This window comes from Podarcis tiliguerta (genome assembly GCF_965153285.1).
Source record: "Podarcis tiliguerta genome assembly, chromosome: Z".
Taxonomy (NCBI): Eukaryota; Metazoa; Chordata; class Lepidosauria; order Squamata; family Lacertidae; genus Podarcis; species Podarcis tiliguerta.
In genome coordinates, this window is record NC_139553.1 from 4,715,560 (window position 1) to 4,730,583 (window position 15,024).

Genomic DNA, 15,024 nt, shown 5'->3' on the forward strand with positions numbered 1-15,024 from the left:
TCCACAGTGGGCGACGACCCGGTGGCTCGGATCGGATTCGCACAGCCAGCACTGCAGTGAGAGAGAGTGAGTGAGCCAGGTAGGGGCAGAGAGCTGCGAGTGCGAGCGTGCGCCCCCCGATGTTGCGCCCGGTGCGGCCCCCCCCTGCACCCCCCATGCTACGCCACTGGTTACCATAATCAGGACACAAAGCTGTTGAGCTTTTATTTTATTTTATTTTTTTGCCCTAACCTGTTGAGCAAATGAAGTTTTTAGCTATTTTAAATGAAATTCACCAAAAACAAATTTCAGCTATTTCCACCCGGACACTGTTTCCAACTGCCGTATTCTGGGTATGCCTGGGAAATTCTGGGCATATGGCAGTCCTATTTGTACAGTAGGCTAGTTTCCTCACACAGCCTAACCCTCTCAGTATCTTCCGTCTAGGAAACAGGAGGCATTATTCAGTTACTTTATTTCTTTGTTAAATTAATACATGACATAAAAACTAACAAAACAATAACCCTTCTCCACAGTTTAAAAGGCCATATATTGTTTAATCGGTCAAGTGCCTGGTTATAAAGGAACGTTTTTGCCTGGCATCTGAACATAAAGGAACATTCCACCTAAACATTAGGAAGAACTTCCTGACAGTAAGAGCTGTTCGACAGTGGAATTTGCTGCCAAGGAGTGTGGTGGAGTCTCCTTCTTTGGAGGTCTTTAAGCAGAGGCTTGACAACCATATGTCAGGAGTGCTCTGATGGTGTTTCCTGCTTGGCAGGGGGTTGGACTCAATGGCCCTTGTGGTCTCTTCCAACTCTATGATTCTATGATTCTATGAAGGTATGTAATGAAGGCGCCAGGTGGAGTTCACTGGGGAGAGCATTTCACAGACACGGAACCATTGCAGAAAAGGCCCCTTCTTGTGTTGCCACCCTCTGGACCTCTCATGGAGGAGGCACACAAAGAAGGGCCTCAGAAGATGATCTCAGGGTCTGGGTAGGTTCCTTTGGAGAGAGGCGGCCCTTGAGGTAATTGTGACCCTGAGCCATTTAATGCTTTATAGGTCAAAACCAGCACTTTGAATTGGGCCTGGAAACTAAGTGGCAGTGAGTGCAGTTGGGCCAGGATTGGCATTATACGCCCAAAACATCTTGTCCTGGTGGACAACTTGGCTGCTGAAGTTTCTGAACCATCTTCATATGCAGCCCTACATACAACACATTGCAGTCATCTAGCCTAGAGGTTACCAGAGCATACGCAACAAGAGTTAGGCTATCCCTGTCCAGATGGGGGCGTAGCTGGGCCACCAGCCAAAGCTGACGGGACGCACTCTGCACCCTGAGGCCACCTGACAGCGAAGGATCTGGGAGTACCCATTCCTTCAGAGAGAGTGTAACCCCATCAAGAGCAGGCGATCTCCCAGCCATCTCGTCTATGGAACCACACACCAACAGTGCCTCAAGTCTTATCTGAATTGTGTGTCAGTCTGTTGACTCTCATCCAGTCCATTACCAAGAAGGCACGTCGGTTAGTGGGGGCTGCCCCCTAATTTTCAAGGAGGGGGCCACCTCCACAAAAAAATCCTGTGGTCTCGCTCCAACTCCTCCCTGCCAATGCTATGTGGGGAGAAGGAACCAAGAGCCCAGCTTTGTGGTCCCCATTCCCCACCCGGCATGCGAACACCGCCATTGCAGCAGCGAGGGTGGGATGCCTCTGTGTCACAGTCTGGCGCATGAGCGTTCTCACACTTGGTGGGGGCATGTGGTGTGCCCCCCCCCTCCCAATGTGGGAGGCAAGTCGGTGCCTCTGATACCAAGGCAATATAATGTTCCAGCATATCCAGTGTCTCACCTACAGATACAAAGGAGAAGAAGAGCTGTGTATCATTGCATATTATTGACAACGTACTCCAAAACATGGAGAGTCCCGGGACACCTTCCAGGTGGGCAAGGCCAGTGAGGCTGGGGAGAGTTTTAAAGGCCAGATGGAAATGCCTTTGTATTTGTACCCCCCACTGAGCCTGAGGCTTCCCCTCTCCTTTCTACCTCAAACCATCTCTCAACCCCAAATGAGCCTTCTTCCTGAAATGATCATAGACCCTTCTCCATCCCAGTTCCCTTTTGTCATACTCACTCATCCTTGTCCAACACTCATTTCTTCCCTGTTAGGGGACTCATACACCTTCATGAGATCAACACTTCCTCTCTCTTTCGAATAAACATTTAAAGCTGGGGCAGCTTTTTGTGTGGTTCTTGAGAAGGTGAGGGAAAGGAACCTAAGGAGGAAAGGCATGGGTCCTTCGTCATCAGCCTGGCCAGCTCAGAACTGGCTTAATTCCAGCTCTCAACCCTGGAAATGTGGAGCAAAGTACCATAGGTGGAGACTACACACATCTGTTGAGTGCTTTTCTTTGCCGCTGAGCAGCATAATTAATAGGATTAACTATTTTTTATGGCTTAACCATCCATTAAACCAGGACTGGGGAGGCTGTGGCCTTCCTGATGTCCTTGGACTCCAGCTTCCATCACGCCAGCCCAAGTTGCCAGTGAACAGGGATGATGGGAATTGAAGTTCATCAGCATCAGGAGGACCACATGTTCCCCAACCTAAGGTTACCAGATTTTTTTTCAATGAATCTGGGGACACTTTTCAACTTCAATGGATTTTGTATGGGGTCTGATTTGTAAATCCGGGAACTGTCCCTGTTAAACGGGGATGTCTGGTACCCTGACCCTAGCCCTACATTAACCCAATGTGTACAAAACATAAACACAAAGTCACTGCCTCAGTAGAACCAGTTACTAAACATGACAAGAGCTAACAACTCTAAGCAATGCACAACGTCTGGGTTTTGCCACCTGCAGGGTAATGGATTTATTAGACCTCTCAAGAAAGGTATTCAAAAGGGTCTCTGAAGGATTGGCATGAAGCCACTTCAGAAAGGGATTGGTGACGTATTCTGCAACCCAGAGTGCTGTGTGGAGCCAGAAGCAAAGCCTGGCAGAGCAACGGGTGCAAATGCTGCCTTTAAGCTGTAAGCTACCGTATTTTTCACTCCATAAGACGCACCTGACCATAAGATGGACCTACTTTTTAGAGGAAGAAAGGGGGAAAGCCCCGTTTTGAGGATCAGCTCAAAGTTGTTGAGCTTACTTTGCAAAGGGAAAAAAATCCTGTTTTTATGGGGTTCAACTCACAGTTCTGCAGCTTCTTTAGGAAAGGAAAGGGAGCCATTTCTACAGTTTCCAAACAGATACAGTGGTAGCTTGGGTTTAATATGCTTCAGGTTACATACACTTCAGGTTACAGACTCCGCTAACCCAGAATTAGTGCTTCAGGTTAAGAACTTTGTTTCAGGATAAGAACAGAAATTGGGCTCCGGCGGCACGGCAGCAGCAGGAGGCCCCATTAGCTAAAGTGGTGCTTCAGGTTAAGAACAGTTTCAGATTAAGAACGGACCTCCAGAATGAATTAAGTACTTAAGCTGAGGTACCACTGTAATCTAATCAGCCAGTCACATGTCGCTGGGGAAACAAACAGCCTCCATCTGCAGAACATTCAACAATGGAGGCCTGGGCAAGGGGGCAGGGCTGGAAAGGGAGCCAGCAATCGACCACACATTCACTCCATAAGACACACAGACATTTCCCCTTACTTTTTAGGAGGCAAAAAGTATGTCTTATGGAGCGAAAAATACGGTAGCTTCCACATACACCCAGACAACCATCTCTGCCCTTCATCCAGGCAAGCAAGAGGCATGATCAGTGCTCAGGGACACATTCCAGCATAGGTGCTTGGGCCCATACAATAATATAATACAAAGTCCATGAAAAATGTCGGCAGGCGGCAGTGGCGGCTGCCTGTCTGAGCCCCTCCCCGCAGAAAAGGGTGCCTCGCTGGCTGCGGATAGGAGGCGTTGCCACCACCAGCCACCACAACACAGACGTGTGATGTCACACACCTGCACCAGGGAATTTACTGGGGGGTTAATGCTATTGTATTTGTTAAATCCGGTGGAGAATTTCTCCCAACAGATTCAATTTTGGATGCAATTTTGCCAATAATAATAATAATAATAATAATAATAATAATTTTATTTATACCCCACCCTCCCCGGCCAGAGCCGGGCTAAGGGCAGCTAACACCAATAAAATCACAGTAAAAAAACATAATAGGGGGGAAAGAAAAAAAAAATTTAAAATACAGGTTAAAATGCAATAAAATATACACAATCTTGAAATCACTTCTCACTATTTTTGTCTGTTATTTTCACTAATATATTGATTTTTATGTAGTTTTTCTTTCCCTTAATGCAATTTAATTCAACTCAAAAGTATAGTAATCCTTAGATACATACACAGGACCTGTCCTTGCAAATTATAGTATTATCTGGCTCACTTTACATTCCTCTGCATTCACAACAATTTATATCTGAGCCAGCCATTAACCCAGACATTTAAAATTCTGGAGTGGTGAAATAACAACTCCATCTTCACTACCTGTACTTCAAGGATTTCTAACATCTGCAGAAGCAGCCCCTCTAGGAAAGCACAGGGAGCCTGGCCACCCACCAGGGGGCAGCATATCGCTAGAAAATCCAGCCATGTATTTCAGTACACTTTTGTCAGATGTGTCACCAAATCTCTTAGCAACTTTCTAGAGGTGCATAAAAATATGGATGGTGCCGGGAAAGCGGGCAGAGAAGCTGAACATGGGGGGGGGGGGACGTGGGGACATATACGGAGCTTATTGAATTTAAAGGTGGTGCTATAAGACTCAAAAAGAGTGGCAAGACTAGTCATAAATTGGTTCCAATATCTGCAAGTAAGTGAGATTTTTGAGAAAGGATAAAGAAAGGATTTGTGGAAGGTGGATCAGAATTTGAAAATATATATATTAGCAAAAAACTAACATCAAAAATATATAAAATCCTATTAGAATGGGAAACAAAAGATGAATTAGTGGAAGCTGCAATGATATTGGACATAATACTGAATTTTTGGCTTGGGAAAAATTGTGGAATAGGACAGTATTTATTTCAGCTTGTTATACAATCAAAGAGAGAATATTCGAAAAATGATACACAGATGGTATCTGATGTGAGGTAAATTGGTTAAAATCTTCAAGAGAGGTTCCAATCTGTGCTGGAAATGTTCAGAGACAGAAGGCTCCTTAATACATATGCGGTGTCACTGTAAGTACGCCAAAAAAAAAAAGTTGGGAGATGGTATAAGAATAATTTTTTAAAAATGTTCAAGCTCACATTTCCAAAAAACCCCAGAAGACTTCTTGCTAGCAATAGTACGGGAGGAAATCCCAAAGGAAGTAAAAAACTTATTCCTATATGCAACAGTGGTTGCAAGAACAGTCTATGCAAAGAACTGGAAAGAAAAGATTACTCCAACAAAGGAACAGTGGTTGCACAAATTAGTAGAATTTTTGGAACTAATGGTAAAAATAAGAAACCAGGATGAAAATACTGTAACAAAAAAGTGGGTGGGATTCCTTTCGATAATATTTTAAAAGAGACTGTATTAAGGCAAACTTTCAAGTGGGAATAAACTTGTGATCAGCAGAGGGGGGAAATAAAATGAATAAATGAATCTTAGGGATGGAAAGGTAGAAAAATAAAGGAGATGTAGTTAATCAAAGAAAATGTCTTAAGAGGTCAGTGGGAAGTCTAAGCAGTATTAAGATAAGATGAAGAATGTGTGTACAGCAAACTGTAAACTGAAAAATGCATTTAAAAGTTTTTTTAAAAAAATGGATGGTTTGGGAAAATCAGGCAGAGAGATGTTTTTGTCCTTCTCCCATATAATACCAGAACCAAGCTGGACACCAGGAGGGTTCGGGAAAGAAAAACGACTTTCTTCAGTTCATAGCTGCTTCCAACTCTGCTTAATGAACATTCATCCTGATTTCGAAGACACTGATAACATATAGACAGGGAACAGTGGGAATTGTTTATTTGTAAAGAGTCTCCTAGTGGCTCTCACGCCCTTAGCAAACTATAGTTCCCAACCAGTTTTCTAGCCAATCAGCACTCTGCACAGAAACCTTTGGCTGAGCTTCACTCTTGACGTCACTTCCTCTAGCCAATCGGTATTGTGCACGAAGATCTTTTTGCTGAGCTTGACTTCAGGAGAAAAACAGAGATTTGCTTGAACAGCAAATTATAAATACACTTCCAAAGCAGACCCCTTACTCGAATAATCCTGTTTGTGCAGTCTTAATTATATCCTCCTGACCCAGAGAAATCACTCTAAAGTATTTCACTGGACTCTTAAGTGATAGTCAAAAGTGGAGCTGGGGAGACTCAGCTCTTCTTCATTTCCGCTTTATTTGGGTTTCTTGTCTCCTTGTGGTGATAGTAACTGGTTACCACAGAACTCTATATTTAGGTCTCGCTGGCCACAGCTTCTACAAAACTGTAAAGAGACATAGTGTATCATACTTGATTCTTTCATTCAAACATATTTTGGAACATTTAGAGATTGCAGCAGCAGCAGCAGCGGAAACTTTCTGCTCTGGTACAGAAGGGCGATCCTGTACTTCGCCTTTGCAGGAAACTACCTTGGTATTATGCCCAGAGATTTGCACAGTGATGTTGCAAACATGAAACAGCATGAACAGGCTGCTGGAAACCCAGGTTAGATAATGGTCCAAAAGGACACCATTGGCAGAGTCAAACAGCAATAAGGTGACCTTATGTAGACTACATGGGCAGAGTACTGCTCATTTTTGTCCTCTGAGCTGCGTGCACTGGTAGACAGCTATTTGACAGCAGGATGTGGGTTGGAAGTGTCATTCAGAACACCACTTGACTGCTCTTTTGCAGTGGCGTAGCGTGGGGGTGCAGGGGGGGGCCGGCCGCACCGGCCGCAACATCTGGGGGGGGGCACGCTCACACTCGCAGCTCTCTGAGTGCTAAAATCCACGGGTTAGGGTGCGCAAATTACTTGCCTTGCCCCGGGTGCTGACAACCCACGCTACACCACTGCTCTTTTGTCCCACATTGTTGCACATGTATTTATTTACATCAGGGGTGGGGAACTTTCTTGACCCAAGAGCCACATTCCACCCTGGACAACCTTCTAGAGGCTGCATTCCAGAGGTGGGTGGGGCCAGGAGCAAAAGCAGACAGAGCAACAAGCATATCCTCCCCCTTTGTACACCTCCTACTCTCACACACACCACTCGCTATCTTCCAGACAGGTGAGCAAGAGAGGTGATCAGAGTTCAAGGTCATATCCCAGCCTGCTCTTCGGCAAGATCCTTGGGGCGGGTATCTTGGCAGCTGACCACGCCTCGCCATTTCTCCGGAAGGCTTGCCCTCGCAAGTTGTCGAGGGCACACCTCTCTCCCTTGAAACAGGTCCAGGTTTTGCATATCTAAGCAGCAGGAAAATCACCCAGGCACACCCTGGAATCCTGACCATGGTCCACGTGCCCCGGGGATGTTTTCCTCAACAGTGACAAAGGCCAACAAAGTTGTGGGTGTCTCCCTGGATGTTTGCTGGTGACCTCATACTTTGACATACTTAAGAACTCCCGCGTGAGATTTCTGAGCTACAGTTTATCAGCAAGTTTGAATGTATTCCATTTGGCCGCAGTCCAGATTGTGGGTTTCTTGCCACACTACCAGTGTTAAATTAGTGTGACACAGTTCAAATGGTAAATATCGTCTCTGATGACTTCTGTTGCGAAAGGATCCAAAAGGCAGTGTCTTTATTAGGACCAAGCTGATCAAGGCAACAGAATGGCCAAATGTCTGAGTTTAGACTAGATGTTTATGTGTGCAGGGGGAGAAGAGTAAATATGCCGTCATGGGGGAGAGGGAATGCTGTATGTCTACACAGAAGTAAATCTTGTTACATTCAATGGGATTTATTCCTAGATAGGAATTTGCAAGGTTGAGAAGCAGAGCAGTTACACAGGAACATAAAAACACAGGGAGCTATTCAAATGAGTTTTACTCAGAACAGAGCTTTTGGAAACAATGGACATAACTCAGCCATGGTCAGTGGCGTAGCGTGGGGGGTGCAGGGGGGGCCGGCCGCACCAGGCGCAACATCGGGGGGGGGGGGCGCTTGCACTCGCAGTTCTCTGCCCCTACCTGGCTCACTCACTCTCTCTCACTGCAGTGCTGGCTCTGCGAATCCGATCCGAGCCGCCGGGTCGCTGCCCACTGTGGAGGGGAGGGTGCCAGGCATGCGGTGCGGTGCGGAGAGAGAGCGAGGGACTATCTGGGGGAGGGACAGTGCAGCGGGGGGGTGTGCAAATTACTTGCCTTGCCCCGGGTTAGGGGGCGCAAATTACTTGCCTTGCCCCGGGTGCTGACAACCCACGCTACGCCACTGGCCATGGTCATTAATTTCAATGGGACTCCACTGAGTAAAACTTAACTGAATATCACCCACTGCCTTCTACTGAGAGCAGAGCATTGGTTAATGCATCTCACTACTGTCTACACCAGGGGTCAGCAACCTTTTTCAGCTGTGGGCCGGTCCACCATCCTTCAGACCATGTGGTGGGCTGCGGGGGAAATGAACAAATTCCTATGTCCCACAAATAAACTAGAGATGCATTTTAAATAAATGCATTCTACTCATGTAAAAACACCAGGCAAGCCCTACAAATAACCTAAAGATGCATTTTAAATAAAAGGACACATTCTACTCATGTAAAAACACGCTGATTCCCGGACCGTCCGTGGGCCGGGTTGAGAAGGCGATTGGGCCGCATCCGGCCCCCGGGCCTTAGGTTGCCTACCCCTGGTCTACACTGACAGGCAGTGGCTCTCCAGGGTTTCAGGAGAGGTTTCTCTCAGCCCTGCTGCCTGCCATCTTCCTCCTCCTTGGAGTAAGGGGTGTATTGTAGAACCCAGTAAGGAGGAGGATGGGGACAAGATTAGTTCGCTCTGATTGTCTTGCTGCGTCCTCTGTTGGCCTCCCTGTCTTCTGGCCTCCCAGTCCCAATGGCACCAGCCACCACTGCTGGATTGGCAGGGGGGCACCCACAGGCCCCTGCCCTGTACCACCTTGCCCTGCCCCATCCAGGCAAGTGGGGAGCAAGGCGGGGCACAACTGGACTGTGTTGGCTCCACCTGCCATTGGCCCTTGCTCTGACTGCTGCTGGCCCTACCTGTGGGCATGACTTAGTTTGGAAAAGTTTCCTTCCTCAAGCCTGATGTTTCCTTTGCATTCCTGTAATGCTGGAAACTTCTAACATTGAATTCCAGAACTAGTGTGTGTGCAACTTCCCACAACTTCCATTTTGTTCTGTTTGGTTCTCGTGCTTTCTTTTTCTTTTTTAAAAAATCCTTATCTGAAGATATCCTCCAGATGGGCCTGCTTATTGAACAATCAACCTGATTTGCTAACACAAGGCTTAAGCAAAGTTTATGCCCTGCTGTTTATTGAACTTTTGCTCTGATTTGTTTGTGGGGAGGTTATATGTCATCCTGATAATCATTTGTTCACACAACACTTTTTAGTGCATTTCCCTGTAACTTTCCTAACTGCCAAAAGTTGCTGGTTTTCTGTTGTTGTTTATTTTTTAGTGGATTTGTTGCACCAAAACCCCTTGATCACCTGCAGGACTTGTCAGGGCACACAGCTACTTGTCCACATTGACAAAGATAATAATAATGATGGTGCTTTTTATTTCATAGAAATAATTATATAATTGTAGAGATGGAAGGGATCCCAATGGTCATCCAGTCCAACCCCCTGCAATGCAGGAATCTAAACTGAGGCATCCATGACAGATGGCCATCCAGCCTCTGCTTAAAAACCTCCAGGGAAGGAGAGGCCACAACCTCCTGAGGGCAACTGTTCCACTGACAAACACCTCTTACTATCAGAGAGTTCTTCCTGGTGTTTAGTTAATCCGTCTCTTCCTACAACAACAAGAGCGAAGTCCTAGAGCCATATAAAAATAGCCCTGCTGGTTTAGGCCAATCTAGTCCAGCATCTCGTCCTCACATCAGAAGGACCTGAGTACAACAGTACAGAACTGTCTCCCACCAGCTGGTGTTCATAGGCCTAGTAATACAATTCCGTAATCAATGCATCACTTGAAAACAGTAATCGCACCCCAAAAAAGTGTTCAGTCTCAATAGCCAAAGAAGAGCCTTGGAACAAATAAGAATTTAAAGTGAGTCAACATGCTGTGCTTAAACATACTAATTAGCAGTGCCTTTCAGACAGGATTCTCTGCCAGGATGTTGGTGGGAATCGAACCTGAGACCTTCTGCACGCAAAGCAGACACTCTGCCACTCAGCTATGGCCCTCCCCAGAGAATGTCTCTTCATAGAATCTGAAGACTTCTTGGGCAGGCACTGGAGTGCTTATCTTTTGAAGCCTTTGCTCACACTCCCTTGCAGAATTAGAGCTAATAATAACACATTGCTGGCACCACACACCCTGGAATCTTGATAATTGGTCCAAGTAATTACTGCATCTTCCCACTCCCACCCTGTTTCTGATTCAGATACCTTCTCTGCCCAAAAGTGTGCGCACGGACTACCAGCACCCTGCAGGAAATACCTCTTCATCTTTTTCTTCTCTTACCAGAGTCCCTATATCAACCACTGGCACATCTTCCATCTCTCTGACCAGGCTCTGTTTGCTCTGGTTTTCATCATGCTTGGTAGGAATTTTCTGAACACCTTTGTGAACATTGACAATGTTCACTGGCCGACCAGCCACCCAGGTAGTAAATATGAACCATCAATATCTTGAGCACATCTCACTTGGGGTAGCTCTGTCAAAAAAGCATGAGACTCTTAGGACTTAGCTACACTCATCAATTACATCGTTATAACTGAGCTATGTGACAACAGGTGGTGCTGCAGGGCAGTGATCCATTGCCAATGTGATTTTGCCTGGAGAGCTTTTATAGTGTTTTGGGCTTTGGGCTTTTTAAAAATCAGTGTAGATCCGACTTTACTCTCAGGGTTGTGGGTTTGAGCCCTGTGCTGAGTGAAAGATTCCAATTCGACAAGTCTATGAATCTATTACAGTGGTACCTCGGGTTAAGAACTTAATTCGTTCTGGAGGTCTGTTCTTAACCTGAAACCTTTCCTAACCTGAAGCACCACTTTAGCTAATGGGGCCTCCTGCTGCGTGATTTCTGTTCTCATCCTGAAGTAAAGTTCTTAACCCGAGGTACTATTTCTGGGTTAGCGGAGTCTGTAACCTGAAGTGTCTGTAACCTGAAACGTCTGTAACCCAAGGTACCACTGTAATCTAATGGGTCATTAGGTAAGCCAAATTAAAATGGGTACTTGCTTGCCCTAGTTGTACCACTGAACATATCCTAACTTAAACTACCCCAACGAATTACTATCCATCTAGTGTGTGGATGCAAAGCTCCATCACTCTACCCATGGAGAGGTGGGAACTGGGACCCTGTGTGGATATGCCCTACTCAAACCCCTCTCTTCCAATGCAGATGCCCCCACCTCTAGACGTGGATTTAGGGGAGTGTGACTGGTTCGCCTGCACTGGGTGAGCCAAGAGGGCACCGCAGGAGGTGCCACAACAATGCTGAACACCAGAAGGTAAGATGCAGAGGAGGGGCAATGAATTTAGGCGTTGCACAGGGTGCTGCTGAAATTTTAAAGCCCAAAGTCCTCCACTGCCCAACCTGGCTGCAGTGACCTGGCAGGACAATAGATACAGTAGTGTCTCCAGGAATGACTCATGTGGAGGCTATCCTGACACAGCTGCTGTTTCTCTGTGGTGTGGATGTGAGGCCAAGGACAGCCCAGCTTCCCTAGAAGGATTGCTCCCACGAATCCAGTATTCCTGGCATTGCAGGTGTGCAGCCCCATTCTCTATGCCTTCCCATCCCTGCCAGGTAAGCAACAGTGTCGCCAATATCAGGAGGGTGACTCTGCCTTGCCACAAAGGCCACTATTGTGTGGCTTGGTCAGCGGATCTGCTTCCCATGCCCCCCCCCCCGTTTAGTGACCCCTGTCTTATATTAAATAGGATTTTAACACAACCCTTATGATTAGTCTTTCCTTTCTCTGGCCCATTCTGTGAGGAGCCTGCCCTGTGTGTTCCTGAATGAGTCACCGTTCTGCATTTGCTGTCCATTTGGTAGGAGAACTCTGAATACCTTTGGGCACACTGGCAACGTTCACTGGCCACCTGGCCAATAAACTCCTAAATTCTTTTTACATCAGCATCAATGATTTCATGAATGCATTGGCACATACCTAAATCTGCACCCTCGTTGCAGATGCTTACACCTGCTGAACCTCAACATTCTTTAAAGAATACAGAATTACAATTAGAATGGCTATCCCCTAACAGTGCAACCCTGAGCTTCAAAGGCTTACAGGAAGCAAGAGGACTGGGAAATGGGTGCCTTCTCCACAATGGGCAGGCTGGATGCTTGCCTTCACAACATCGGAAGTCTTGGGTTGTCTCCCACCTTAGTCCTGCTCAGAGTATTTGGTCAGGCCATGTGCAGGTGCAATCTAATAAAATGACATTATTAAATGTATTCTGAGACAGGGCAACAGCTCTCCATACGGGTTTTCTCTGGCTGAGCTCTACCCGAAATAAACGCGTTGAAATTAATTTCAGTAGGCCTTCTCTGAGGATGCTTTGTGCCAGGACACTTGCCGCCGGGTGGATTCCCGCTTCTCCTCACCCCAGAATCTCTCCTCCCCGCGACCACCCTTTAAAGTGCTTAATGCAGCAATGAGCGAGGATGGAGGTGGGTTTGAGGTAAGTAGCTCTGAGGCTTAATCCTTTGTTTGCTGCTGCTGCTGCAGGTTCCCCCTTTACTTGTCACTCTGGACGCACAATGCAGGCAACTCCGCCACCTCTACATAAGCATGTTGGAGAATATACATAGAGCGAGAGAGGCGCGGAGGGTGGAGAGACGAGAGCTTGCGCACCCGAGCTTCCCCCGATTGGCTGGGCGATGCACAAAGACTCGGAGAGTCGCCATGGTCACGTGGCCCTGATGGCTTCTCATTGGATCCCGCGCACGCCTGTTCCCTCTCCCCCCCCCCCCGCCTCTCTCTTTCCACTTTGTGCGGTTGCTGATTTGAAAGGAGGAGGAGGGAGAAGGAGCGGATCCGGCCGCGGGAGAAAAAGCAAAGGGGTGGGGGACAAAAAATATATAGAAGGAGCTCGGCGTGAAGCTGCTTGACAACGCGGGAAGGAGGAGGAGGAGGAGGTGCGGGGGGGGACAATGCCATGGTGCCTCCTCCCGCCCAGCTGCTCTCTGCAAGCCGGTTCTGTGCCACCGCCAGTCCGGGCGTAGGAGCGCAAAGAGACACCCGGCAGCCGCAGGCGCCGCCTCCTGGGAAGCGAGAGTCTCTGCGGGGGGGCTGTTGGTTGTCAATGGCTGGCTGACCCCCCAATCCCCCGATCCCCGTTGTCACCGCCGCCGCGCGGGCGAGCGGCTCCTGGCGCGGCTGAATGGGCGCGCGGGTGGATGGCTAGCCGGCCAGGCGGATGGAGGGATGCGGGAGACCCTGCGCGGCAACATCACCATGAGGACCTCGCCGCGCCGCCACCGCGACCTCGGCCGGCTCTCCCGGCTGCTGCTGCTCCTGCCGCTCTGCTTCACGTGCGCGCTGGCCCTTGACTCGGGGCCGCGGAGCGCCACCGCCGGGCCAGCAGCAGCCGCAGGAGGAGGCGGCGGCGGCGGGTCCGGCTCCGACGGAGGGTCCACAGCAGCGGCATCGCCTGCCGGAGAGGTGCGCTCCGGTGCGGGAGCCGAAACGCCGTCTCTGCTCTCACCTTCGCCGGCTCCTACTCCTCTTCCCCGATCCCCTCTTCTGCTTCCCCCGCCGCCTCCTTTTGCGCCCTCGCCCACTACCCCGCAGCAAAACGGGGGCGAAGAGGAGGAGGAGGAGGAAGAAGGGAACGATCTTGGTTCTTGGGCGGCGGCGGCGGCAGAAGCAGGCAACGCAACTGGGATCCAGCCCACCTTGGCGCCCCCCGATGACCCCCCAACCAAGCCTGCCGCTACTGCGGGAGCGCAAGGGGGCAGCCCCTCAGGCTCCGAGGGGCCCGGCTCCGAGGCGCCGAGCCCCGGCAACGCCGCCTCGGCGGTAGACGCGGCGTCCTCGCTGGTTCCGCCGGCTCCTTCTCCAGGCTCGGCGTCCGCGGCTCCCCAAGAACCGACCCTCAGCGTCTGGTCCAGCAGCGTCCCCACCGCCGAGCCCTCGTCGCCTTCCGAGGAGGAAGAGAAAGAAGATCTGGTGGCCCATAGTGGGATAGGTGAGTGGACGTAGATCGTTTGTGGGTGACACATGCGCATGCTAAAAACAAAAGCGTTTTGTATGCGGAGAACTTACACTCACAGGAGACACGTCGGGATGAATGGACACGACTAACTTAGGCCAATTCATGTCCATGGGTCTGTTCTGAGTAGTACGTCCTTGAACACAGTCAGTGCCATTCATAAGTCAGTTTTATCTTGAAGTCCAATGTAGATGTGGTTCCCAGGTAACCTTACCCATTCAGCTTCGGCAAATGCACCTAATGGCACCTAGTCTGATATTGCAGAGTTGGAAACGGTGCAGTAAAATAGGAAGTGAAAATCATTAACAGCCCCCTGTGTAGGAAGGTTGCAAGGTTTGGGGTTTTAACTAAGGGTGAGAGGTGGGGGGTAGGAGATCATTGCTGGTGTGGCGAAAGTGGCTGGAGAGAAAACATTCTCGTAATGCTAGAACCCAACAGGAAGCTGAATGTTGGGAGATTCAGTACAGACAGAAACAATGACTTATTCTCAACAGTTAAACCATTGAATTGGCTCCCACAAGAAGTAGCGATGGCCCACAGGCAGCTTCAGAAGAGGGGACAGGGCATGGAGGGATAAAACTATCCCAGGGGGTCTCATAAGATGCCTTATATTGAGTCAAGCCATTGGACAATCTAGCTCTGTAATGTCAGTACTGAACGGCAGCAGCTGTCCAGGATTTCAGGCAGGGGACATTCCTAGTTTTAAGAGGAGGTGCCAGGGATTGAACCTGAGCAGGTAAAGCAGATGTTGGCTTGCTGAGCT

At 48.5% G+C, this 15,024-nt stretch overlaps 1 protein-coding gene across 2 annotated transcripts in view; it reads left to right on the forward strand.

Moving 5' to 3' along the window:
- The first annotated feature begins 13,044 nt into the window (after nt 1-13,044).
- The window catches only part of MEGF9 (multiple EGF like domains 9), an 83,997-nt gene continuing 82,017 nt past the window's right edge, over nt 13,045-15,024 (forward strand). For both annotated transcript variants that reach the window (XR_014507085.1, XM_083423064.1), the window contains exon 1: nt 13,045-14,237. Coding sequence is in view for 1 of the 2 variants with exons in the window: in XM_083423064.1 (XP_083279190.1) it covers nt 13,475-14,237 (763 nt within the window). In the remaining variant the exon portion in view is untranslated. The remainder of the gene's footprint in view (nt 14,238-15,024) is intronic.